The sequence below is a fragment of the Rhinolophus sinicus genome, chromosome 12 (genome assembly GCF_057876585.1).
Source record: "Rhinolophus sinicus isolate RSI-liver-muscle chromosome 12, RSI-T2T, whole genome shotgun sequence".
NCBI classification, from domain to species: Eukaryota; Metazoa; Chordata; class Mammalia; order Chiroptera; family Rhinolophidae; genus Rhinolophus; species Rhinolophus sinicus.
The window spans coordinates 26,728,003-26,753,865 of NC_142512.1; the positions used below are offsets into that span (position 1 = coordinate 26,728,003).

Below are 25,863 nucleotides of genomic sequence, written 5' to 3' on the forward strand. Positions count from 1 at the left end.
CCTTCAAACCTCTGCAAATGCTTTTAGCCCCACAGCTTTAAATTACAGACGGTGACATGTGGCCTCTGGCCTGTCTCCTAAAGATCAGACAGACTAAAGATTTATAAATGTTCAAAGAAGCAGGTTCAGGCCCTAAACAAAAGAAATGAAAGGCTGGGGGAAGGAAGTAGAAGGGAAAGGGGTGAGGAGGGAAGGAGAGGTAAAATTTGTAAGGTTTTCTCCTCACTATGCTCCCTCTTGATTCCCAGGTCAGTTACAAATTCACTCAGTTGAACAAAGGAAGAAAAATACTTGAAACTTCCATCATCCCTACCAATAGTTTCAAGTCTTTCAAATTCTTTTAAAGAAAAATAATTTACCTTGGTGGACTTGCAAAAAAGGGGGTAGACAGGAGCACTCTTTAGACAAAGGGGACGTCACCTCCTCTCCTGTGCATTAATATTCCATATTCCCGGGATGATTTCCACTTTCACAGTTTGACTGTTTTATAACAGATTTGATGCGAGAGAAGATAAATGGCCTCACAACGGAAAGACGACAAATCATCTCACCGCTTTTAGCAGGGTTTTCTCTTTATTTTTATTTATTTTTATTCTGTAGCTGGGCTGCAGAGCTCTCTGCCTTGCTGGAGATGTTTAATATTAACGTCAAGCCACCACGATCCTGGCAATAGAGTTGGCCGGTGTTGTGTTTACGGTTTTGTGACTGCTGGCTTCAGGAAGATGAAGCTCCTTGTTCAAACAGCAGCCCCTCTAACAGCTCCTGTTAAAAGCCAGGGGACGCTTCACTGCTTGGACGTGAATCACTTCCTCCAACCGCAGGGAGGTGAGACTGACATTCGAGTTACATTTGTATCCCTATCAGGACTGCTGCCCAACGACCCAAGGCCTGGGGGGCAGCGTGTGATGCATCTCTCAGCTCCAGTTTAACTTCTACTTTAAGGGGGTCCAAACACAGAAATTAGGGAAGGTATTTATTGTCAACCCCCAGAGTGCCAACAAGGCATTCTTTTACTTCTGGTAATAAGTGGGAGGACTTATTTTACTTGAAAACCCAGCACCAATCCAAACATAAAAGAAGCAAGCACTGAGCAAACACACGCAAGGCAGCACCTCTGCAACGCTATGTCACAGGCTGCGCTTGGCTCGCGTGATGCAGATACCACTGGACCCTTGCAGCAAGAGCTTCTAACTGCTGACCAGCCCACTGCCCCGGCACTCTCCGCCCTCGGGTGCAATGGTCCCGAGTGGTCCTGCTCGCCTCCTCCTCCTCCTTTGTCTTTATCTTGCTCCTGGCCAGGCGCACAGGCCTTCTCCTAGGTTCTATTCTCGCCCACCCACCCGCACCCCTTCTCTCTCCACACGCTGCGCTGCCCTGGAATCGCATCCATGCTCTCAGCTCTAACAGTCTCGTGTAACAACTGCCCACAGTCAGCTCCCGTCTCCTCACCTACACACTGCATTTGACTGAGAATCACACTGAATGCACCCCGCCCCCACCCTGTGAGGCCACTCTGTCACCTGAACTATCATTTCTGTTAATTATGGCAGCAAATTCTTTCTTATTCGTATCTCACACGTAACTGTTCCATGGCAGGAAGCTATAAAGAGTTACGGGTACCAATACCACATTTTCTGACTAAAAAATAAAATTTACCCTAAAACAGGGCTCTTGTTTAGAGTTTAGTTATATTAATTGATAAAATGCAAACTGATGCCCTTCATCTGTCAATCTTTATGGGTTTTAACACCATCCTTCAAAGAACTTCCTCCTGTCCTCTGCAAATCAGAGAGAAATTTGGAAAAAGGCAAGGTGTGTCCCAGACACGTGCCGGGTTCACTTTCCTGGGGAGTACTGACCAGGTCTCAGCTTCTGGGTATCTGCAACAGGGCCACCTGTCCCCCACTCAATTCACCAACCAGTCACTTAAGTCAGCAATTTGATGACCTCGGCCAGTTATGTGATTGGCTTTAAAAAGCCTGACTGCTAAGTGCAAAATGAGGAGTTTGCATTTCTGCCCCTGAAAGCTGGTGAATCTGTTTTGCTACATAGCGGTGCCTCCCCTGCAGGATCGAGAGGTGGACGAGGAGGCGGAATGCTGCCAAGCGCGTGTAGGAGAAAATGTGTATTGATTTCTTCTTTCTTATAAAGGAGCACAAAGCATTGAAGAACAATTGCTCGTCTTTGCAGCATTTCACATTCCACACGAGACAAAAGGCCCAACCCCCACCAGCCTCTGAGAAGCAGGAAGGGGAACCGCATGGAGCAGCATCTCCTGGGTGCCAGTGGCCACCATGCTGTCCAGGCCCACTGCTGGGTCTCCAAACACCCTGGGCCACCAACACCTCCCCTGCCTCTGATCAAGTACTTTCCCTCTCTGGGCTGATGTTTCCTCATCTATATTGGAGAAGAAAGAAGAAAGAGCCTTCGGTCTTAACTTACCTTTAAGTGGAAGTACCCAGAGGGTAAAGGAGTTAATGTTTATAAAGTGTTCTGCTTTCCAGAGGAAAACAATGGATAAGACACTAGGTGTGGTTATGGCTCATTCAAGACCTCATTTCCAGGGTAGTTAGTAATTGCTTCCCATTACAAATGCTGGCTTCCTAGCTCCCTGAAATCAAAGTACAATGATGCAGTGCCCTTTATTTAAATAGTTTTTGGTTTGACACTTAATACTAACACTAAAAATAACAAAAGGTAACCAGGGACTATTATGCCTTGTTAATAATGCACATACAGAATCCATTCCAGAACTGTTTTCTTCTCAAACCAAACAAATCCTGATAGCAGTCCAAAAACTGACCTAAAGTTATAAATGGTCATCACAGGGCCCTGTCTGTATTCTCCATGTTTCCACAATAACCAACAATTTGTAGGAGGCCCGCCAGAAACCAAACCCAGTATAGATATCACAGCCAAGAGGAACAGGAGAAAACCTATGGTGTAATATAAAGTTTATGTGTCCTCTCTTAGAAGTGATGGAACAACAAGAGCATTCTTGAAAGATCTTTTCCCAATGTTCATCCTAAATAAAAATGACCTCCAAAAGTCTCTAGGTAAAGGGTTGGGAATGTGAAGTCCCAAATCTGGACTCCTCATTTCCGGGGCTTTTCCAAGATGGCATGAGTGAAGCTATGGAGCTAGCCCTCAAGCAGAGCAATGTTCTAACAGGGAGGCATAACCCACAGATAATTAGGATACAACCCGGTGGTGAACGCTACATGTAGCATGGATATGTACAAAGTGCTGGGGGAGCAGAGGAAAGTGTGTTACAGGAGCTAGATGATTTAGAGAGAGTTCAGTAAAAGAGGCAAGAAACCGTTGTTCATCCATCTGTTTGCAAAAATAATCTTACCAATAAATTGTAAAGAGACTTATAAGCTGAAGGCCTGTAAAGACATTTCACACAGGAGACCTACAGCCAACATTTTTTAGGTTTGTACAAAAATGGATATGTCTGTGTTACAGGCACAAGGACGGTGACATAATACAGACACACATGAAAACATAAATTTTATTTATTGAAATAATTATCTGTACAGATGAATTTACAGCAGTCCTTCTCAGAAACAAAAAATTAAAAACATTTCATTCTCAAGAATCTAATGAGCAAGAAAGACTAGTTTCACTTTATAAAGAAGGAAACTGAGGCACACAGAGACGACTTCTTCAGGGTCACACAGCACATGAGTGCCAGGGTGTATGCAACATGTTTTCAAAATCCTGAATCAGTTCTCTAGCTTAGGGCAGTTTGACAGCAACTGGGAAAGGACCTTAATTTTTTGTTTTTAAACAAATAATACTTGTGCAACAAAAATGCTATACAATAAGGCAAGATACAGTTGAATCATAACAGAGGCATCCTTCATTTTACTGCACGTCACTTAATTGTGCTTTCCGGGTATTGTACTTTTACAAACTGAAGGCAAGACCCTCCACCAGCAAAAAGATTATGACTCACTTTATTGTGATACACGCTTTACTGTGGTGTTCTGGGATCGAACCTGCAATATCTCCAAGATGTGCCTATATATTAATCCAAATATATGAACATAAAACCTTGATATCAAATTCCAGATTTCAGTAAACATGCATTCTCCTTTACTTGTAAGTTAAGCATTCTTAGCAAGAAAGAAAAAAACCCTAATAGGTGCTTTTGTGAACTGTAATAAATACTGTTAGAGAGGAACAAACAAAATCGAGGTTCAAGGAAGAAAGAGCACCCCCTCAGTGGCGGGTGGGGAATCCTAAAGGCCTCCCTGGAAAGGCTGGTGTTGGTCAAGGACTGTGAACATTGCAACAGGGACAGAGGTGGGGTCAGGGTCAGGAGAGGCGCCGGTCAAGTGAGCAGCATTGAGACCCAAGAGGGGTGAGTATGGAGCATGTTCTTGGGATTGCACAAAGGGTACGCATACCGACGAGGTGACGAAGAGAGAAAGGTAGAAAGGGGACAAATCACTGCAGGCCTTGAGTGGCAGGCTCAAGAGTATGGCTTTTATTCAGACAACGAGGAGTAGCAGGCTTTAGTGATATTTTAGGAAGGTTTAATCTAGCAAAGATACACAGAAGTGATTAGATCAAACTGGTGGTTAAGGCAACAATGCATGTGGGAAGTAAAAAAGATCTGGACTCAAAAAAGAGGCAGCAAAAATGGACAGTAGAGACCATTGAAAAATACATTAAAATAAAGTTCCAAACAGATTAAAAGTAAGATAAGAAATCAGACAAAACTTAGAGAAAATGTAGGTGAGTAGTAACTAACTGATCCTGGGATACAGGAGGGATTGCTTAAACCTAAGAGCAATGAAAAATATCCATAAGAAAAGGGTTTTACACGTTTGATTACGTAAAAAAGTAAAAGTTATATCTGACCAATAAAAATCACTAACATCAACAGGCAAGCAAAATGGAAAAATCTACAAAAATATGAAATATGGCATATAACTATAATACAGAGAGTTCATGCAAACTGCAAAGAGAAAAATAGGTAAAGGATAAAACAGAAATACAAATGATTAATAAATATACAGACTGTTCAAGTCTACTCTTTTTTTTTCCCCAAGTCTACTTCTTAAATGAGAAAATAAACATTAAATACCTAGTCCAGTGCCTAGCGTTCTACGTCCTCAATAAAGTGTCAATGAACTTGTAAGACAACTCCATATTAGCAAAGGTGCAATCAAGCCTCAGCGGGGGAGAGGAAGCAGAGGGGGCATGTAAATTAGTACAACCCATCAAGAATCATTAGAGGGCTGGCCCGGTGGCTCAGGCGGTTGGAGCTCCATGCTCCTAACTCCGAAGGCTGCCGGTTCAATTCTCACATGGACCAGTGGGCTCTCAACCACAAGGTTGCCAGTTCAATTCCTCGACTCCCACAAGGGATGGTGGGCAGCGCCCCCTGCAACTAGCAATGGCAACTGGACCTGGAGCTGAACTGCGCCCTCCACAACTAAGACTGAAAGGATAACAACTTGACTTGGAAAAAAGTCCTGGAAGTACACACTGTTCCCCAATAAAGTCCTGTTCCCCTTCCCCAATAAAATCTTAAAAAAAAAAAAAAAGAATCATTAGAAAGTTTGCCTTTGTCCCAGGATTTACCCTTCTAAAAATCTATTCTAAAGACACAAACAAAACTTACAACATGGGTTTCTATACAAATATGTTCATTGCAGCATTACTTAAAGAAAAAGAAAAATAATCAGAAACAACCTAAGTGTTCAATAATAAATATTACATAATTGAATATAATAAAGCTATTTAAATGTCTTTAAAATACTTAATGGCATTAAAATGTTTATAAAATATAGTTAACTGGAAAAAGGGATTCGAACATATGTATAGATCTTTATAAAATATACACACAAAACATTCTTCAAGAAAACATAAATTAACAATGTTCAATTCTCAGGAGCAGATAAGAGGTAAATTTTTCTTTGTCCTTTCTGTATTTTCCAAATTATCCTCCATAAGCATATACTGTGTTTACTGTAGGGAAAAAATATATATTATCTCTAAGAGAGTAGGTGACAGGTGCCTACGTATGGTAGAGGCAGAGCCATAAGAGCAAATTGACGGAATATACTGGATCAGGTTTTGAAGCTAATTATGAAGTTCAGGGTCTTTGTAATCAGAAGAATGGTATAACCGTAAGAGCAGGTCTGGAAATTCAGTGATTCACACTAAAATATGAATGACTTGAGAGGTAAAACCTTCCTATATAGAAAGCATCTCAATTAAAAAAGAAAAGGAAAAGTCATGTTGATCCAAACAAGTTCTTGTTTTGTTTCTTTTTCTCAAATGAGGTTTTAATTTAGAGAAGGGCTCTGCATATGTACTGGGGGCGAGAGGAAGCAGCTTCCCCTCGGCATGTCATTCCCATGTATTTCTAAAAGGCCGAGGTAGGGGCCACACTCCTAGGTGTATATACTGTACCAGCTCCACTACCTACTGGCTGTTTAACTTGGGGAAGTTACTTAATTGCTCCATGCCTCAGTATTCTTTCATAAATTGCAGATAATGTCAAACACTTTAGTGATTTATTATAGAGACTGAACCAAAATGTACGTGAAGGGCTAACAGTGTCTGGCACATAATAAACGCTCAATAAGTGGAATATGATGTTATTATTCTATGTCATTTCATTGCCAATCAGAAATAGGGTGGCAGACTTAGGGTGGATGAATTGGAGTAAAGGATGAATGAACTTATAACTAGAAATGGTCTAATAACTTAGCAACCTAATGTTAGCTCAGTGATCACTGTGGGAAATGTATTAAGATGTATGAATGACTAATCTAAATTAACTCGAAAAACATTTAGCTATTGCCTACCCACTAGCAAGTTACTTAATTGTGATTAATACAATATCTATAAGATATAATATACTTTAAAAGACAATAATACTAAAATAGGAAAACTTGAAAACAGTAAGTCCTTAAGAGAAACATTTATACTCACTTTAAGGAATGTGAAATATCCCTTTGGGGGCATAAAAGGATTCATAATTCTCTGAAGAAATGATGGGAATTTGACTGCAGAAATGAGAACTATAGTCAAGAAGCCCCATTTTGAGGAAAGATTTATCTGTTCAGCTTTTCCAATCTTTTTCTAGAAGATGTGCTTTTATCACTCTACACCCTGCTTGGAGCCAAGCCTTCAATTTGAGAATGCAAATTCTCTAGAATTGTATGTGACTAAACAGCAGCAAATCAGGAAAAACAGATGAAACAATAGCAGTGTTTTCTTTTCAACCTAGTTTTAAAACTCTGGCCCAAGTCTCAGACTTGAACTTGAGAATGTTTCCTTTGTCCTTTCTGACATTCTGGAAGGAGGAAGGCCCCATGCCTCCCGTCTCTGTGCTGGATGCCGTCTTTAATGATGATATAGGGGGATCCTTTCCCCTCAGCACACTGGGGCATCCAACATGTGACACTGCCCGCCAGAGTATCAACAAGCGAATTATAAACTGTGTCAGTCTAAGTTAATGCAAAACTGTAATCCTCTTTAACAGGAGATCAAATCACTGCCATGAGTTATGTCCATTCTGTAATCTGATAAGAGAGGGAACCTCTAATAAAAGAGTAATGGGAGCCTTTAATGACGCTGGTAAAAGGCAGCACCAGGGAAAATATTGCTCTCGTTCCTGCCGATTAGATGGATGTTGCATATTTGCCCGGACTTGTTTCACCTGTCAGAATAACCTGTCTTTTCAGGAGATAAGAAGTCTCAGAGAAAACATCCGTATCCTACCCATTCTTGCTTGCAACTTTTTAACCAACTTAAAATGCTCTGTGGAGGGTATTTCTGGGGTTATTTGCTGATGGGGTTCTCAAATGCTGAGCAAATGACACCAGAATATTTCACGATGATTCAGTGCCTATTTCTACTAGATAAAGGAGTAAAGTAGGCAAGGAGGAATCAAAAATGGTCTAAGTAAGATCTGGGTAACCAATTAAGGGGAAAAGATCAGCGCTAGCATGCTAAAATGCCCCCACATTTAGGGGACAGACCCACACACAAAAATGGCAAGGCGAAGATAAATTGCCTGTACAAATTCTATTATACCAAGGCCCCTCAAGAACAGCGTGGCAGTGATGTTGACAAAGCACTTTACAAGGCGGGATTACATTTGTACATTTCTTTTCTAAAACTCCAGATGTAAAACAATAATGTGTTTGGTGCTTAGTCGCTATCATTAAAGGATCCTCTTCTGGTTCTTTTCTAAGGCCAGCAGCTTTATAAAAGGAGTGGGAAAAGTGTTCTTTGTTTTGGGGAAGAAGATGGGCAGTCAAAATGGAAATTCTTGCTGTTCCTATTGAGAATTTCTTTAAGTTCTCTGCAAAGGAATAGAGTACCTATAAAAATGTTAATATTGCTATCATTTTCGTAGTAAGGAAAAGCTTCTTAGGAAAATATAATAACCCATACTTTTAATGAACAGGGCCAGAATCAGGACGCTCCCTGGAGCATCAGCTAATGCAAGGCAAACACTTACATTTTCCTTGGCATACGTCAGGCTAATGATTGCCACCTCGACCTGTTCCAGCAAAACCCATCATGCCAACAGAGGAAGCAGTTCACAGATTCCCTTTCCCAAATCTGAGGCAGTGGCCAGTTTCAAGGAACACATCACAACCCGTCTCACAGATCTGTCTCAGAATTTGCTTCTCCTACTTGTCACACTAGTATTTTACTATCTGACCTACATCAACACAACAAATGAGAAAGAATTAACTTCTTCACAAGTCTTCCTCAGACAGGCTTTCAAAAACGTGATTTTTTTCCACAACCTCCAGATTCTTTGTTTTGTGATAACTATATTAAGAGATCATCTGAATTTTTACTTCATACTCCCTCTGGTCTAAGAGCACTCCAAGGGGTTTCACACCATGTAAAGTAAGCTGCCTCTAAAATGCCTCTGATAAACTTAGAGTGACTTCAATAGTCAGAGAAGTGAACAGCAATCCTATAAATCATGCAAAGAACATTCTGACCTGTTCTTGGTGGTAACAATATGGCTAGAGGGATTCTCTACCAATGAGACGTGGAGGCTTTTCCTTCCTTAACCAACTGATAACTCATCCCTGCAATATCACACAGGACATTTTGGCCTCTTAGCAAAGATGACCCTGAAAGGCAAACAGCAACTACGCTGGGGGCTGGGCTGTCCCGCGCCAAGAGCACCTAAGCGTTTGCCAAGACAGTGATCATTTATAGGCTCATAGTCATCTCCTCCCTTGTACTTTGCAGTACGTGGGCAAAGTGGGATTTCTTTGTTTTCTCTCAATACTGGGAACGTCCACCAACCCTGCACTAGAAATCAACTGCCTACCTTGGAATGGAGTAAAGATCTACTGGACCAACACATACAAAGTGCCAGGGGTTACATGAGATTTTCACTAACAAAGGGGGTCTGAAGCCACATAAAGGTATTTAAATCCCTATCCAGAGTTTCTGTAGAAAGAAATACCCCCAAAGGGAAATCTGAAAACACAGGGAGGCAAACTGGGCTACTTTGCATTTAAGAAGGGTTAAAAAAAAATAGATCACTTGAACAGAAAATTTCCTAGCATGAGACAAGAGTATGTATCAGCAGATAACACGGAACAGACCACATGACCACGCCACAGGAGAAAGAAAATGAAAATGCCACTACCTTTTTAAAGATCCTTTTAAAGACAGTACTTGTTTCTCCCCTAAGGATATTTTAATACTCTGTGTTAAAGATTAAAGATCTCTTCTCTTTCCCTTAACAAGAGCTGTGCTCCAGTTTCAATTCAATTCAACCAAGTGTAAATTTTTTGAGCTCAAACTGGACAAAGGGTAAATGGGGTTGATTCAAGGAGAGGTAACAGCATTCATGTCTCCCTTATTCCCCAAAATCTCAAACACTGGGTGTTAACTCAATTTAGGCATAACGATAAACTGGAACTAAGGAACTATGGGAAAGAGAAGGGCTTCACTACCCAGACCACGGTAAGGTAGGAACCATTGGTGGAGATGCCTCCGCGAACAAGAAACCAAAAAAAGCTGAAAATTTTATGTTATGTATATTTTACCACGGTTTAAAAAATGGGGGATGAGGGTGAGAAGAGAAGCTAGTCAGGTATTAAAAAGCCAGTTTTATCCATATGGTCCATAGAGCATAGAGAAACCATAAAGATCTTTCATTCATATACTTCAATAGTGAAATAACAGGTAACTTCCCACCTCCTCTCTATACTATGTATATAATTTTCAAACGTAAATTGTCCTTTTTTTTCTGTTGATAGAAAGCAATCCAAGCTTATTGAAAAAAAAATCCGAACACTACAGAAATACATCGAATAAAAAGTAAAATGTGTCTTCTACTCCATCCTACCCAGCAATAAATACATGACGATGTAGTGTAGATTGTTTCAGAGCTTCTTATTTTTAATGACAACTAATATAAATGCATTCTCTTGGCAAAAGATTAAAGCAAAATAGAAATATAAAAAAGAAAGCGTTGAAAGTCTCCCTTCATCCCTTTCCCCATCCCATTCTCTTCTTCATAGGTAAATATTTTAAATATTATGATGTATGGTCTTTCCAGACGTTTTCCTAAGCACTACGACATATACATAGGTGTGTGTGTTGTGTGTGTACCCATTTAATTTTTATTTTAAAAGCAAAGTGGATCATATTATAAGCATGGCTTCTTTTTTCCAGTTAACAAAATAACGTGGAGATCTTTTTGTGACAGTATAATATTTTTGAAAGGCACTACCTTTGTTTCTTATCATACATATCTGTTTACTTAAAATATTGGGATTATAATACAGTATTTTGTAGCCTACCTTTTCCACTTCATATTACGTTAATATATATGTTCCACTTCATCTTTTAACAGCTGCTTATAATTTGATTGAATGACTTTCCATGATTAATTAACTAGTCACTGACTGATGGTCATAATTGTTTCTCATTTCCCCCCATTATAAACAAGGTTACAATAAAGATCCTTGATACAAATGTATTTGTCAACTTGCTATTTCCTTAGATCAATTCCTAAAAGTAGATTTTTCTGGGTCAACAGATACATTTAAAAATTTGCCAAACAGTCCTCCAAAATTATTTTGCCAATTACATTCCCAACAACACTGTAAGAAAGTGTCTGCTTCTTCACACAATCCAAGCTGGGGATTACTAATCTTTTAATGTCTTCCAATTTAATAAGGAAAAAAAATGAAATCTCATTTTAATTTGTATTTCTTTGATTAACGAGGTCTATGTTTTTGGCCCTTTAAGATTTTTCTTTTATAGTTTCTAAGTTTGTTGACATGCTTTGCCCATTATTTTTATTGGGATATTCTTAGAGATTTGTACAAACTCTTTATAATAGTGTTATCACATAGTAAAGAAACTTCATGTATTGACTTTTTTTCTTTTCAGTTTGTCATTTACTTACAACTTTGTTTTTGATGTCTTATCCAATGTGACTTTTATGTAGTAAGATCTATTAATATTTTCCCTTATGGTTTCTGGCCTTGGTGTCATGTTTATATAGTCCTTTTCTACCTTGAAATCATAAAACAATTCTCCATTCATACCTGCATACCAAGAACAGCATATCTGTAACTTAGCAAAACCAGAACTATTCGCTTGAGGAAAAGTTGTATGCACTGATAATGTTATTCTAACAAATATGAAAGTTTCCCATTCCTCAATGGTATTTCGTGGTGTACAAAGTAGAACACAAAATAGTATAGTACTAGATTATTTCCAGTTATGGAATTACCTAAAAAGAAACAAAAAACAGGCCAAGCTACAACTGGAAGTTTCAATGCTAGAAGCAGACAGAGCTAATACCCAGTACTGTGCCTACAGTTAATGTGGCCCAGTCAGACCACGGAGTACGAGCAGTCATGTGGATGGATGTAGGCCTCTGTATCCTTAGGAAACACGAAGGGAACTGCATGTACTTTGCTAAAAACAAGTGCTCAATTCTCCAGCCAGCTACAAGACTTTTATTAACTTCCTTATTAAGTGGCTAAACCAGCTAGGGAACTATGCTGGTAACTAGCACTCAGTCCACAAGGAATAGCCCTTTTTCCCACTGAATGCCACAAGGACTGTTAGCCATCAGACACATTCCCAATCCTTTCTCCCTTGCCTGCTCTACCTGAGATGGCAATGGAACATAGTTCTGGCCAATAAGATAGAAGAAGAAGTTTGTTGGAGGGGATTCTGGGAATGCCTTTACTTTTCTGATCAAAGAAACAGTTATGGCTGAAACCACTCTCCTTTTCTTCCTGCCTCGAATGCATGTTTGATGGTTGAAGTTGCAGCAGCCAACTTGGGAACACAAGGGAAAGAACCAGAGATGCTGGCCTTAACATCACTGAGAAGGGAAAACCACTGCCAATAATTGCCTGCCATCCCTAGAATTACTCTGTCAGAAAAATGAACTCCCATTTGTTTATGCCTCTGTAGTCAGGTTTTATGTTCCTTGCAGACCAAGCCCAACATAATCCTAAATAATACAGTCACTTTCAAATAATCTTTATGTCTACCATATAGCAGAGCCTCAAACATTATGAGTGAATAAATAAGATCCTGGAAAACTAAGTGTCCCTGGGTATTATTAGGCAACTCAAGAAAAATCCCAATTAAGAATAACAAAAAGTTGATTTCTACATGATCTAGTAGTACTGTATTCAAAAGATGTCACCAATATTTAAACCAGGTTTCACTTTATGCCTGGGATAATAATGTTACCTGAATGGGGTGGGTTTAGTTTTTAAGCATCTAGTTTTCCTTTCTTATTAATGTAATTTTTTTCATGTCATCCTGACAGAGATTCTAAGGGTGCACTCATTTTACTGTTTTTAAAAACAGGTTAGATCCAGAAATTAATGGGGGGTGGGGGGGGAGAGAACAACAACAGCCATACATAGGCATTTTCACTTTCAAAGCTCAGGAGAGATACGAGGTCACAAAGTTCTGAGTATGAACATATTCAGAATTATCCATAAGCTGTTTCGTATTCAAAGCACCGAACAAAGCAAACAAAACTTTAATAATCACTGTGTTCACCTAAACTTGCAGATCTACTACTTTTCAGACAAGGAGAATGGGGAGAATCTGATAGGGTTTAGGAGCAAACTAAATATATGAAAATAAAAAGGTTAAATATAGTTTGAAGTATAAAGCTGGCAAAACCCACATGTGTCTACATTATAACCAATCAGTCCACCTGGTAAAGATTTATGCTTAAAAATGTCTACCACAGCTTTATTTACAACAACGATAATTAAAAACAATGTAAATGTCCAATTATTAGTGAATGGCTAAATAAGTAATATTAGAGAATTGACATAATCATTTAAAATTTTTGAATAATTTTAATGACGATGCTCACGGTACCAAAATATTTAAAGAAAAATTCATAATAGAATATAATTTTAATTATATAAAAAAAGAAAAACAAGAACATATGGAAAAGGAACTCATAAAGACTAAAAGGAAATATTCTGAGATGTAAAAAGCGATTACCTCCTGTGTATGTACACATACACTTCCTAGTTCTGTATGCTTAGAGAGCCTAGAAACAATGACACCCAGTAACAATGTGCACCCCTAGCACCCAGATTTTGGTTTCTAAGTACCACAACCAACTAAAAAGAACCAGAGCTCCCTGGAGAAAGACTGATTCTAGGGCTGGAACAGGGAAAGTATAAGATGAGCCTAGAACACCTTTGTTGGGCCAGAAGGTAAGGAAGTACTCAAAGAATGATGGGGGGCATCTCAAAAGGACACAAGCCAGCTTGTAGGGACTTCCGTTAAAGGGGACAATTTTAAATCAAAATAAATAATGACAGTAACAGACTATAATTCATTGAATGAAACAGAAAAGCATGAGTCCATACTTACATAAATGAATGGTAAATAAATAAGTAATCTTATAAAAATATTACATTATAGTAGATTGCCAACTAATAAATATAGAAGGAATTATTCTTTTAAAAAGATTATCTCTGAATTGTAATATTATGAGTATGCATTTCTAACTTGTTTCAGCTTTATAAAATGAGCATGTACTTCTTTTGTAAAAATATTTTTTAAAAAATCCTCAACAGTAGTCTGAACAAACACAACAATAATGCACATCTCTACCGCAATCTCTGGCCACTTTAAAAAGGAGAAAATATGCATAAAACCCCCAAACACATAAAGCAAGTGCACGGGCTGTCCTGACCTGTCTGTTCTAGAGAAGAGCTCAGATGTCTTAGGCAGGTGGCTAGAGGTAAAAACGTAACAAAACAGCAAAAAGAAAAGGCCACCAGAGGCAGCATTGAGATATACGGAAAATTTGTTTTGGTTTTACAGTAATTATGGGACTTAAGATATGTGACAAGGACCCTTGCTATGATGCCAATGACAAATGGTTAACTGATAAGAAGAAATGGAGAGGGCGACAGGCTATAGAACAGGTCAATATCAGGCTGTCACGAAGCCATTTGAGACATATAATTAATCTATTACTCACCTGGCATCATCATTCATTGTAGTATGGTCAATAGGTGCCATGAAGCTCAGTAGCTTGCTAAGGACATGAAACCTAAATAAAGCAGGAAACAAACAGGCAGCAACATTAGTAACTATTAACCTAGGAAAGGAAACATTCTATGAGCTATCAAACTCCAGAACTGATCACAGGAACCTCTGGCTCCAGAGTGGAAAAGGGAACAAATCATAGGCTTGAGACACAACTATAGAAACTTTTTCCTTAATGCTTCAGGAGAAAAGGCTGATAACAGCGCTGTGAATGACAGTAGTTCAACAAACGTCCACTTATATCACAGCCCTCCCAAAAGACAAGATACACTTGTGTCCTTGAGCAATATCCTACCCCTTAAACATTTCTCCAGACTAAAGACAATGAAGACTGACTACCCCATTTTCCTCCTCTGGCATACACCTCAGTCATTTTTCAGTGTCATGAAAGCTGCCCACTGGCAGTAGCACAGGTAGTGGTATGACACCCAAACGCAATACATCACCGTTGCCACCACTCACTAGCACTGGCTTCCTGAGTGAGAAAAGGCTTCTAGAATTCCACATGGTCTCCACTCACTAGTTCCACTGGGTCTTTTATTTTCCCCACCTTTAAATGAAGGAGCACAACTGAATAAATACATAGGTTTGAGCCCCAGATCTTCAAAGTATTATAGAAATTTAAGTTATATCACCTCCATTTCTTCCCAATTAGAAAAACAGTATTTTTGCGTAAAATGTTTTGAGATTCTCTGGTGAAAGGGGCTGAACAAATATATGACCTTATACAGACCAAATTATACCAAAGAGAATTCAAAGACGGTATCCCTTTCTGTTCATTATAACAGCAGAGGCTATATGACAATATGCATGTTATAAAATTTTAACCAAAAAAAATTTGACTTGGGCAAAACATCATACACAAACAAAAATGATAAACATTTTCATGTGCATATTTTAACAGCTTTAAAAACATTTTTACATGTATCAAATAATTTGATTCTCTATTGTACCATCCATAGCTAAGCCTCCCAAATTTCATTCTTTTTCTTAACATGAATTTTACAAAAATAATAGTGATGAGATTTTCCCCATTTATAAGAGTAAAAGAAAAGTATAAATTCATTATAGAAAATCTGGAAAACAAACCAACCAACAAAGCACACACAAAAATGCCTAGCTCCTTTACCTAAAAACAATTATTAATATTTTGGTTAGTTATGTTTGTTTTACATAGTAATCCTGTTATAGATACATATAATTTTGTATCCTCTTTTTTTCACTTAGCATTGTAAGCACTGTCCCATTAACAATATCTGAATAGCTATATACAATTCCAGGAGTGGAAGTACCATAATATATTTTCTTAATTTTGAATATTTATATTGCTTCCAATTCTTCACTTTTTATAAGATGCAAAAACCAAAATCTCATACTTTTTTTTAAATATCGGATACCTCCTGATTATAAAAATTAATACATAATTCTTATAAAAAGAATCCAAATACAGAAATGTATAGAGAACTGACAAGTCTCCTATAGTCCTATCCCCCAGAAATAATCACTGTTAATTAAAACTGTTAGGTTTGGCTGAAGCATTTTCCATATATAACAAAAATATAAACAGTCCATTTTTCACATAAAAATGAGATTGCAACATAGTTTATATTCTGCATTAAGCGTTTTTCCACTGAATCATATGTCATAGTCTAGTCTTTTTCATAGTTGCAGAATATTCCATTATGTCAATATGTTATAATTTAATCTCCTATTTAAAAAATGGGCATTTTTACAGCCTGCCCCCTTTTAAAAACCATATTAAACAGTGCTAAAGTGAAGATAGGTATACATAAATTACTGTATGCTTGTATGCATATTCCTGAGATAAATTCTGAGATGTGAAATTGCTGGTGAATTGAAAGGTATACATATTTAAAATTGAAAAACTAAATCGAAATGCCTCCCAAAGATTATGTCGATGTGTGAGAGTATAAATATTAACCTAACCTTTTAAAGCATAAATACTGTTAATAAATGCATTTTAATATATTTAGGCTTCATCAAACTGTGGTGTCCATCTAAAAAAAATGAGTACTATTCTTGGCTATATCCATGACAGATTGAATTCACTTTCTGGACAAAGACTATGAACTATACTCCATATTTGTGGTGTATAATCCAGTAGCTACTGAGCACTTGCAATGAGGCTTATCTGAATTGAGATTAGCTATAACTAGAATACACATCAGATTTTAAAGACTTGGGATGAGAAAAGAATGTAAAATATATCATCAATAATTTTTAAAATAATAAATTACTGAAATATTTTTGATATATTGGGTTAAATAAAACATATTAAAATTACATTCACTTGGGCTGGCCCGGTGGCTTAGGCAGTTAGAGCTCCATGCTCCTAACTACGAAGGCTGCCGGTTCGATTCCCACATGGGCCAGTGAGTTCTCAACCACAAGGTCACGGGTTCAACCCCTCGAGTCCCGCAAGGGATGGTGGGCAGTGCCCCCTGCAACTAAGATTGAACACGGCACCTTGAGAGCTGAGCTGCCACTGAGCTCCCAGATGGCTCAGTTGGTTGGAATGCGTCCTCTCAATCACAAGGTTGCTGGTTCGATTCCCACAAGGGATGGTGGGCTGTGCCCTCTGCAACTAGAAAACGGCAACTGGACCTGGAGCTGAGCTGCGCCCTCCACAACTAAGACTGAAAGGACAACAACTTGAAGCTGAACAGCACCCTCCATAACTAGGATTGAAAGGACAACTACTTGACTTGGAAAAAAGGCCTGGAAGTACACACTGTTCCCCCAATAAAGTCCTGTTCCCTTTCCCCAATAAAATCTAAAAATAATAATAATAATAATAATTACATTCACTTGTTTCTTTGTACTTTTTCAATGTGACTACTAGAACATTTAAAATTACATATGTAATACATGTATTTATTGGATGGCACTGCTCTGTTGAATACTGTTACACTTTAATACAATATATTCAGTAACTATTAACTTCATGATAAAAGACAGGCTTTAAGAAGAAATCAGATTAAAGACGATTTAGTAATGTGTACTTAAATGCAATACATTTCATCTAATCTCAGTGTTGCTGAGGATGAATGCATGTTTTAAAAGTATTAAAACACCTTTTACCAACCATACTAAGAAAAGATAAATGTAATTTTATTGTAGAAGAATAGACAAACACAGTAAGACATTTCATCATTAAAGGCCTGAAAGTTTAATTCATTTACCTAATGAGTTCTAATTAAATCACGGTCAAATCTACTTATATATACCGCTGAGTAAAATACTGATTATCAATATTTATAATTATTTCTAAAAACCAAAATATTTATTTTTTATAAATTGTTTTCTAGCATCTGACTAGCAAGTTACTATGCCCAATCTGATCAGGCTGATGTCACTGACCTGCTATCATTTCAATTAATATTTCCACAAGGTAATATTCATCTTTACTACAACATTTCCGGAAGTCTTATCTTTCCAACCCTATCACAACAAGCAAAACTTGCTCAAGGTAGAAACTAGTATCAGTTATGACAGCTGGTATACCTTACCAGCTCTTCTTGAGGTCTAATTCAAGGAAGTATTCATAATATTCTCATCTAGCCTGGGCCGCTTGGTTTAATCCTTCAGGGCAGCACGCTCATGTAGCCAAGGTGTCATTTTGGTGCCTGTAGAGGCATGTGGTCCTGCCCGGAGAAACAACTCAACAGCCAGAGGTTAGAAGCATGGGCTCTGGAATCTGAGCAATTAGCTCAAATCCCTGTTTGCTACTCACTAGCTCTGTAATGCTAGGTGAGTTACTCATCTTATTTAAGCACTTCACATGTATTAGTTAATTTAATACTTGTGAAGTTAATTTAATTCTCTGCATGTCAACCTAGGAGATGTAACTTTTATTCCTCACAGATGAGGAAATTGAAGTACAGAGACATAAAGTAACATGCCCGAGGTCTCAAGGCCAGTAAGTGGAAGTCATATTTCAAACCTAGACAGTTTAGCATCAGAGCCTGTGTTTTTGCTATCTCTGCATGTAAATTGCTTAGTAGGGCCCACCAGGGAGCATTTTATAAATGTTAGTATTCACTATTGTTATTAATAAACATCACTTTCTGATTCTGACCACATCCCTCACATTTACGGTCAAGGAGAGCCAGGTGAATATGGACGACAAAACTGAAAAACAATTCAAAACATATGACTTCATTTATTACTTTTCTTTTTACCTTTCATTTTGCAATAATTTCAGATTTACTTTGAGAAAAATTGCAAACATAGCACAGAGAGTTCATGTATAACCTCACGCAGCTTCCTCTGTTAATAATTTATCTAAACAGTGTAATTGTCAAAATCAGGAAATTAACAGTGGTATAATAATACTATTAACTAAACTATAAACCTATTCAAATTTCACCCATTCTCACCCTAGTCCTTTTTCTTTTCCAGGATCCAGTGCAGGACCCCACATTGCATCTAGCTGTGATGTCTCTCTTTAGTCTCCTTCAATCTGTGACAGTTCCTCAGTCTTTGTTTTTTCATTACTTTGACACTTTTCATGAGTACTGATGACTTATTTTGTAGAACATCTCACAATTTGGATTTGTATGATGTTTTATGATAAGACTGAGGTTAGGCACTTGGGGCAAGAATACCACAGAAATGATGATGTGTTCTTCTACAGAAGATGGTGGGGGTGAGGGGTGGAAGGAATATGTCTTCTTAATCTTAAACACCTGGTTAAGGTGGTACCTGCTGGGTTTCTCCACTATAAAGTTACTATTTTCCCTTTGTAATTGATAAGTATCTCTGAAGAGATGCTTTGAGACCATGCAAATATACTGTTTCTCCTCAAACTTGTCCCCAGTGATTTTAGCATCTGTTGGTGGATCTTGCCTGCAAAGATTATTATTGTGGCGCTGTGTACTGGTGATTTTGCATTTCTCTCATTCTCTCTGCATTTAATAAATGGAAGTGCATATGACCTCTTGATGGCACATCAATTGTATTCCCAAAGGCTTTTATGAGACACGCCAAATCAAGATACTAAAAGTTGAAACAGAAATTCTAAACGGCTTTCACTGTTTGGACAGTTCCCTCATTTGTGGTTTTTGGGCTTCTATAGTAACTCAGCAGTACCACACGTGGAGAAATGTGGTGACAAGTAGCATGTCCCTGCCCTACTTGGTTTCTCTGAGACACTGAACATTCCTGACCCTTTATTAAACGTTCTCTGTCTTCACTGCTTCACATACTCTTTCCTGTCCCCCTACCTCAGCATTCTTTACAAGCTCCTCTTCCTCTGTTTATCTCACATGGGTTGACATGCCTTGGCGGTGTATTCTTGTCTTTGTATACTCTTGTTGCCCAATATACTCCTTGGAAAATAGTAATTAAATTGTTTCCAAAGTACCAACTAATACAGTAGTCCCCCCTTATCCATGTGGGATATGTTCCAAGATACCAGTAGATGCCTGAAACCAAGGATAGTACCAAACTCCATATATACTATGTTTTTTCATGTACCTAGATACCTATGACAAAGTTTAATTTATAAATTAAGCACAGTAAGAGATTAGCAACAATAAAAATAAAACAATTATAAAATATACTGTAATAAAAAGTTGTGTGAATGTTCTCTCTCTCTCTCTCTCTCTCTCTCTCTCTCATAACTGATCTGATAACCCCGACGGCTACTAAGGGACTGCGGGGCAGGTAGCTGTACAGCTGGACAAAGGGATGATTCACATCCCGAGCAGGACGGCGAGAGATTTCACCACGCTACTCAGAACAGTGCACAATTTAAAATGTATTGTTTATTTCTGAAATTTTCCATTTAAAATTTTTGGACCATGGTTGACTGCGGGTAAATGAAACCACAAAAAGAAAAACTGCAGGGGGCCGGTTGGCTCAGTTGGTTAGAGCGGAGTGCTTAGAACACCAAGGTCGCCGATTGGATTCCCACATGGGCCGCTGTGAGCTGCACCCTCCACAACTAGATTGAAAACAACGACTTAACTTGGAGCTGATGGGTCCTAGAAAAACACACTGTTCCCCAATATTCCCCAATAAAAATTTTAAAAAAGAAAAGAAGGACTGCAGATAAGGGAGGACTGCTGTAAATACCCATATTCTCCTCTTGACTCAAAATCTATCTCTAAACTTGGATTTCTCAAGGTTGTGTCAAATTCAGCATATTAAAAAATTGAATCTATTCTCCCTCAAAAATAAAAAAATTGATTTCCTTCTTACAGCCTCTCTTTTTATACATATCAATGAATAAATACCACAATCTACCTAGTTCCTTCTGAAATTCTGAGGGTGAACTCCAACCTTCTCACTTTCCTTTACCTCCTTCTATCTTTCTCAAACGCAAATGAAATGTGACAACAACATTCCTCTGCCTAAAATCTTAAATGACTCACTACAGTCTACAGAATAAAGTCCAAAATCCTAAGCATGGCCATGAACTAGCACTCACTGCTCATCCAGCCTCATCTCCTGCTCCATATTCACTTTAAGCCTCTGCCCAAACAAATTAACTGCAGTTCCCAAAATGGCCACGTACACTGTCAAGACTGCATTTTGCAAACATTCTACTTTCTGGCCTTTCACTGCGCTCACGAACATTCCTACTCTGCTCAGTGTCCTGTGTGGAAGCTGCACCTCACAGCAAGTCCTCCCGAGCAGTCTGCATTCCCCCCGAGTAAGTCAGGTGACCCCCACACCAGGATGATCCCTACCACAGCACTTCCCACAGTGTCACTACTGCCTCACTGTCTGTCATCCTCTCCAGACAACGTGCTCCTCGAGGGCAGAATGGGTCTTACCCAGCACCTAATATGGCTCCTAGGCCCTCAGAAGTAACCGTTCTTATGTTTTGATAAACCACTTCTTCTGTTTTTAATGTTTAGCCTTGTTAAGTAGAATGTCTGTCTCCTGCTTGCCTATTGCCAGAATAAGATTTCAAATGACTCTGGATTTATGGGGATTTATAATTTCAATTACTATCAAAATGCTACAAAAAACATAAGTATATAATCGCAGTGACACATACCTCTGATGAAGTTTAATAAGTTAGTTTTAAAAATTAATATAAGAAAAGGCAGTTGCTATTAAAACAAAATCCTGTTTTTTAAATTTTAACCTGATAAATAACAACTCTGATAAATTTATTTTGACTTAGAAACAACAGACCCATGTTCTCCTAAGTTATTTGCCATGCTCACTTCTCCAACACTCATCTAGACTTCTTAATCTGTGTTATGTTTAAAGTTATAGCAATTTCTCATTACCTGACAAGTATGTTAATTTTACTGTCATAATCATCCAAAAACATTTTCTGGCTGACTAATGTCTATAAGGTACTACAGTATGTAGATAATAAGGTTAGAATTGTCTTAAGAGATAAAGCAGCACAATTCTTGCTCTTAAGGAACACACAACTATAGCTACTTGTCCCAATAGTTTTAAAATTTACAATAATATGTAGAAAAGGCACCTTTTCCTCTCAATTATTTTGAAGAACATATATTTGCAATAGCAATGCCAAGACAAACACAAGAGAAGCCAAAGAAACTAACACTTTTAAATGCTTACTATGTACCAGACATTTACACATTATTTCCATCCTCAAACCAAATCTATAATGTGTGGATTATTATCTACATTTAGTAAATGAGACTAGTGGGGCCCAGAGAATAAAGAATAGCCAAAATTATATAGCCAGACAGAGCCTGGATTTGAAATCATGGGCTCCTCCTAGAAACATTTATAGCCTCATAAAGCTATAATTTTTAAAGCACAGTATTGGAGAAAAATCTGATCTCAAAATTAAAGAATTCAGCCTGGCCAATGATAAAGTACGATTAGTAACATTCTTTTTAAAATCTATACAGGGATGGAGGGTGTGGAAGAGGCAGGTATAAAAGAGGCATGTATGTGGGCAAGCAAGTCAATGAATACGAGAGCAGGAGACAGACCCCGTGTTGGAATAATAACAGCAACAATAATGACGGCACTAATGCCAACCAATACTTATACAGCGCTTACTATGTACCTGGCACGGTTCTAAGAGCTGCACATACACTGACTGACTGACTCTCTGAATCCACATAAAAATCCTACAGGCCTATGCTATTACCACCCCCATTTTACAGATGGAGACACTAGCACAGAGTGTTTAAGGGCCTTGCCCAAAGTAACTACTAGTCAGTGTCAAAGCTGGGATTTAGACTCTGGCAGTCGGGCTCTCAAGTCCATGCTTTTAACCATTACACTAAAAACGAACCTGGAGAAGTATGAAGATTTGGAAATTTCAACACATGAAAACTTCTGCAAAGTTAAAGAAAAATAACCATTTCCTGATGAGTTTTGTTAAATATTAAAACAGGTTCATTAAAGTAGTTGTGAACTCTGCTTCTCTGAAGATATTTAAAATGAGACAGACCCACGTTTGTCTAAAGAGAATTTAATGATAGGCAGGGTCGGTTAAGGATGTGGGATTAGCTATTGCCCACAACTATCCCAATACAAGTTTAAGATTATTTTCAATGTGCATCTGAAATACAAGTAGTTTCTTTAACACTGAGGCTTTTTGTGAATAATCCGTAATATATAGTTATAAGGAATCTAAGTCTAAAAGCATATGTCACTTCCTATTCTCACTCTTCTTTTGTGTGTATACTTATGAGACTCCTTAAAGAGCTCACAGGATTGAGGATTTCCCTAGTCAGAAATTTCTGTTTACTCATAAAAATTATGTTTCTAATCTCATTGAAGCACATAGTTAACATTCTCTGGAATCCTTCGTTTATATATCATTTTCGCATTTCGCACTGTACACGTGTAGCATCATGAACATGGACCAATATAATCCTATTCTAAATAAGACTCCAAAATAAAAATTTTCTGTTGTTCTATAGAAATCACTTTTTAAAATTAAGACAATTTCAACTACTTTGTCTTGTTTTCTTATTACTTCATTTCCAGGGAAATGCAGATATTATTTAACCCATCCATTTACAAAAGGAGAACAAAAAAACCCTGAAACTATATTTCACGTTAGAGTAAAAAAACTGAGTTGCAAAAGAGCCTCAAATATTGTTTTATTTACTTTTCTCATCCTTAAAAACAAAATCATCAGAAGAAATAGAAAAATGACATGATAGACAAAATGCAAGAAAAGAGAGCTATAATATCACATGCTAAAATTTTTTTCTGCTTAGTAACTCACCGAAGTTTCCTTCCTTTGCTGGCTTTCCGATCTACTTTCTTGTGGATTTTGCTTCGTAACTTCTGGATTGCAAGCCACTGCCTGGGAAATTCACAAGCAATGTTATGCATCATCACTAACAGAAATACTTACATGTATTGACAAATTGGAATTTTTCCCACTAACAACCCTGCAGAAAGAAATCATCAACCTACATCAAGTTCCTCAAGATAGTCCGGGGCCAAAGCGACTAATCAATTGAAGAGGATTTGTGCAATGGTAAAAAAAAAACAAATGGCAGCTGGGAAATTCTACAGCAAATTTGGTTAACAATGCTCCTTAGTATTTGGAGTTGCTGTGACAAGCACTAAATCTACCAGTCTGTAGGAAAACCTATCAAACTGAGTACAGCTGCTTGGGCTTGCTTTTAATGGTTTAGCTGTGCAGCAAGTTCTATTAGGCTGGTGCAAAAATAATTGCGGTTTTTGCAATTATTTTTAACTTTTTAAATCGCAATTACTTTTGCACCAACCTAATATTACTAATATCGTAAACGCTGTGTAGTTTGAACACATTCTTTAAATCTAATTTTCCCTTTACCCAACTGCTTTTTTGTGTGTGCTTTCCAATTTTTTGCTGATTTTTCACAATGATCGTTTTAGTCATTTTATTTATTTTTCATTTCATCTGTAATATTTCAGAATGTGTTGCTAAAAGGTAAGGGCTCTCCCTCCCCCCATATAATCTCAATACCTTTGTCACACCTACAAAAAAGTTAATAATTCTTTACTATCAAATATTCAGTCACTTTTCAAATTTCCGAGATTGTCCCAATTTTGGTTTGAGTCCGGATCCAACAAGATTCACATATTCTGAAGTCATTTTAGATGAATAGGAATTAATTTTTCAAATAAAGGATACTGGGCTAAGAAAATCTTCATATATTGCTCGTATGAACATTTGTGAAATAATGAAGGAGGAGAGACAGCAGCAGCTAGTCACCTTACCGGATTTATACAACGAAAACTCGACATCAGGGAAAAAAAAATCTAGGGAAATCCAATTACCGTAATCTTAATATAATCTTAATTACCATAATCTATTTTATTGTAAAGTGAGATAAATGTACAATATAATCACCACTTAAATACAATTTGCTCTATCACATTAAATTTATAGTGAACAGCTCTCTATAACATTCTAGAGAGACACCAAATATCAACAACACCCTATCCTAAAATTCAAATAATGTTTTACTCAAATAGAATTATTTCATCAACACAAATTTTTCATTGCATTCTCAAAATGCTTCTCAGCCCAGAATCCCATTCTGGCACTTGCAGCTTTTGTTTCCTTTCATGCTTTTGCAAATTATGGCTCATGGCTATTTAAATGTACACTATTCATTAGGTAGCACTCTAAATGCCCTTTTTATTTTCCAACCACAGGATGAAGCATACACACAAGAGCCTTTCTTCACTACTTTACATTCTACCCTGACATCTGGGTAATGCTGCCACGTTCCATTTCTAATTGTGCTGAAGCTTTTACTGAAGGGGTGGAGGTCTAAATTAGGGCAGACTCTAACAAAGCAGATTCGACTACAAGCAAGGAACCTGTCGTGCACACTGCCACATTCTGACAGCTGAGAGCACACATTTGGGTGGTTGCTTTTTATTCACTGGTCAGAGATTGATACAGATACAATCACAACCCAAACCAGAGAGCTGAAGCATAAAGAAGACTTAGAAAAACAAACCCTAAAACAAACACATGTACGTGTTTTACAATCTCTGATTCAAACTGCATGTAAGGCAATGTAGGGTAAACAATCAGGATTTCTGTCACTTTGTCTTTCTAGCTCTTATGATCTTGCTGAACTTTTATAATTATAGGGCCAATCACTGCCTTGGAGGCAGCATTAAGGGAACTCAAAGGGAGAAATTACTGCACGGGCTGTCCACATGAATAGAAAGCCATATCTGAATTACCTTCCCATGGCCACCTGATCATTGGGATCCAATGAACTGGTCTTCCGTTCTATGAGTTCTCGAAGGAGCTAGGGGAAAAGGAAAGCAATTGATTTATTTATCATCTCC

General features: G+C 37.9%; 1 protein-coding gene across 1 annotated transcript in view; it reads right to left on the reverse strand.

Moving 5' to 3' along the window:
- AATF (apoptosis antagonizing transcription factor) overlaps nucleotides 1–25,863 on the reverse strand; it is a 96,269-nt gene that overhangs the window by 8,520 nt on the left and 61,886 nt on the right. Inside the window, exons 9-11 of the mRNA XM_019732616.3 lie at nucleotides 25,756–25,823; nucleotides 23,786–23,866; nucleotides 14,510–14,581 (exon numbers count right to left, since the gene is read on the reverse strand). Coding sequence (XP_019588175.3) covers nucleotides 14,510–14,581; nucleotides 23,786–23,866; nucleotides 25,756–25,823 — 221 coding nt within the window. The remainder of the gene's footprint in view (nucleotides 1–14,509; nucleotides 14,582–23,785; nucleotides 23,867–25,755; nucleotides 25,824–25,863) is intronic.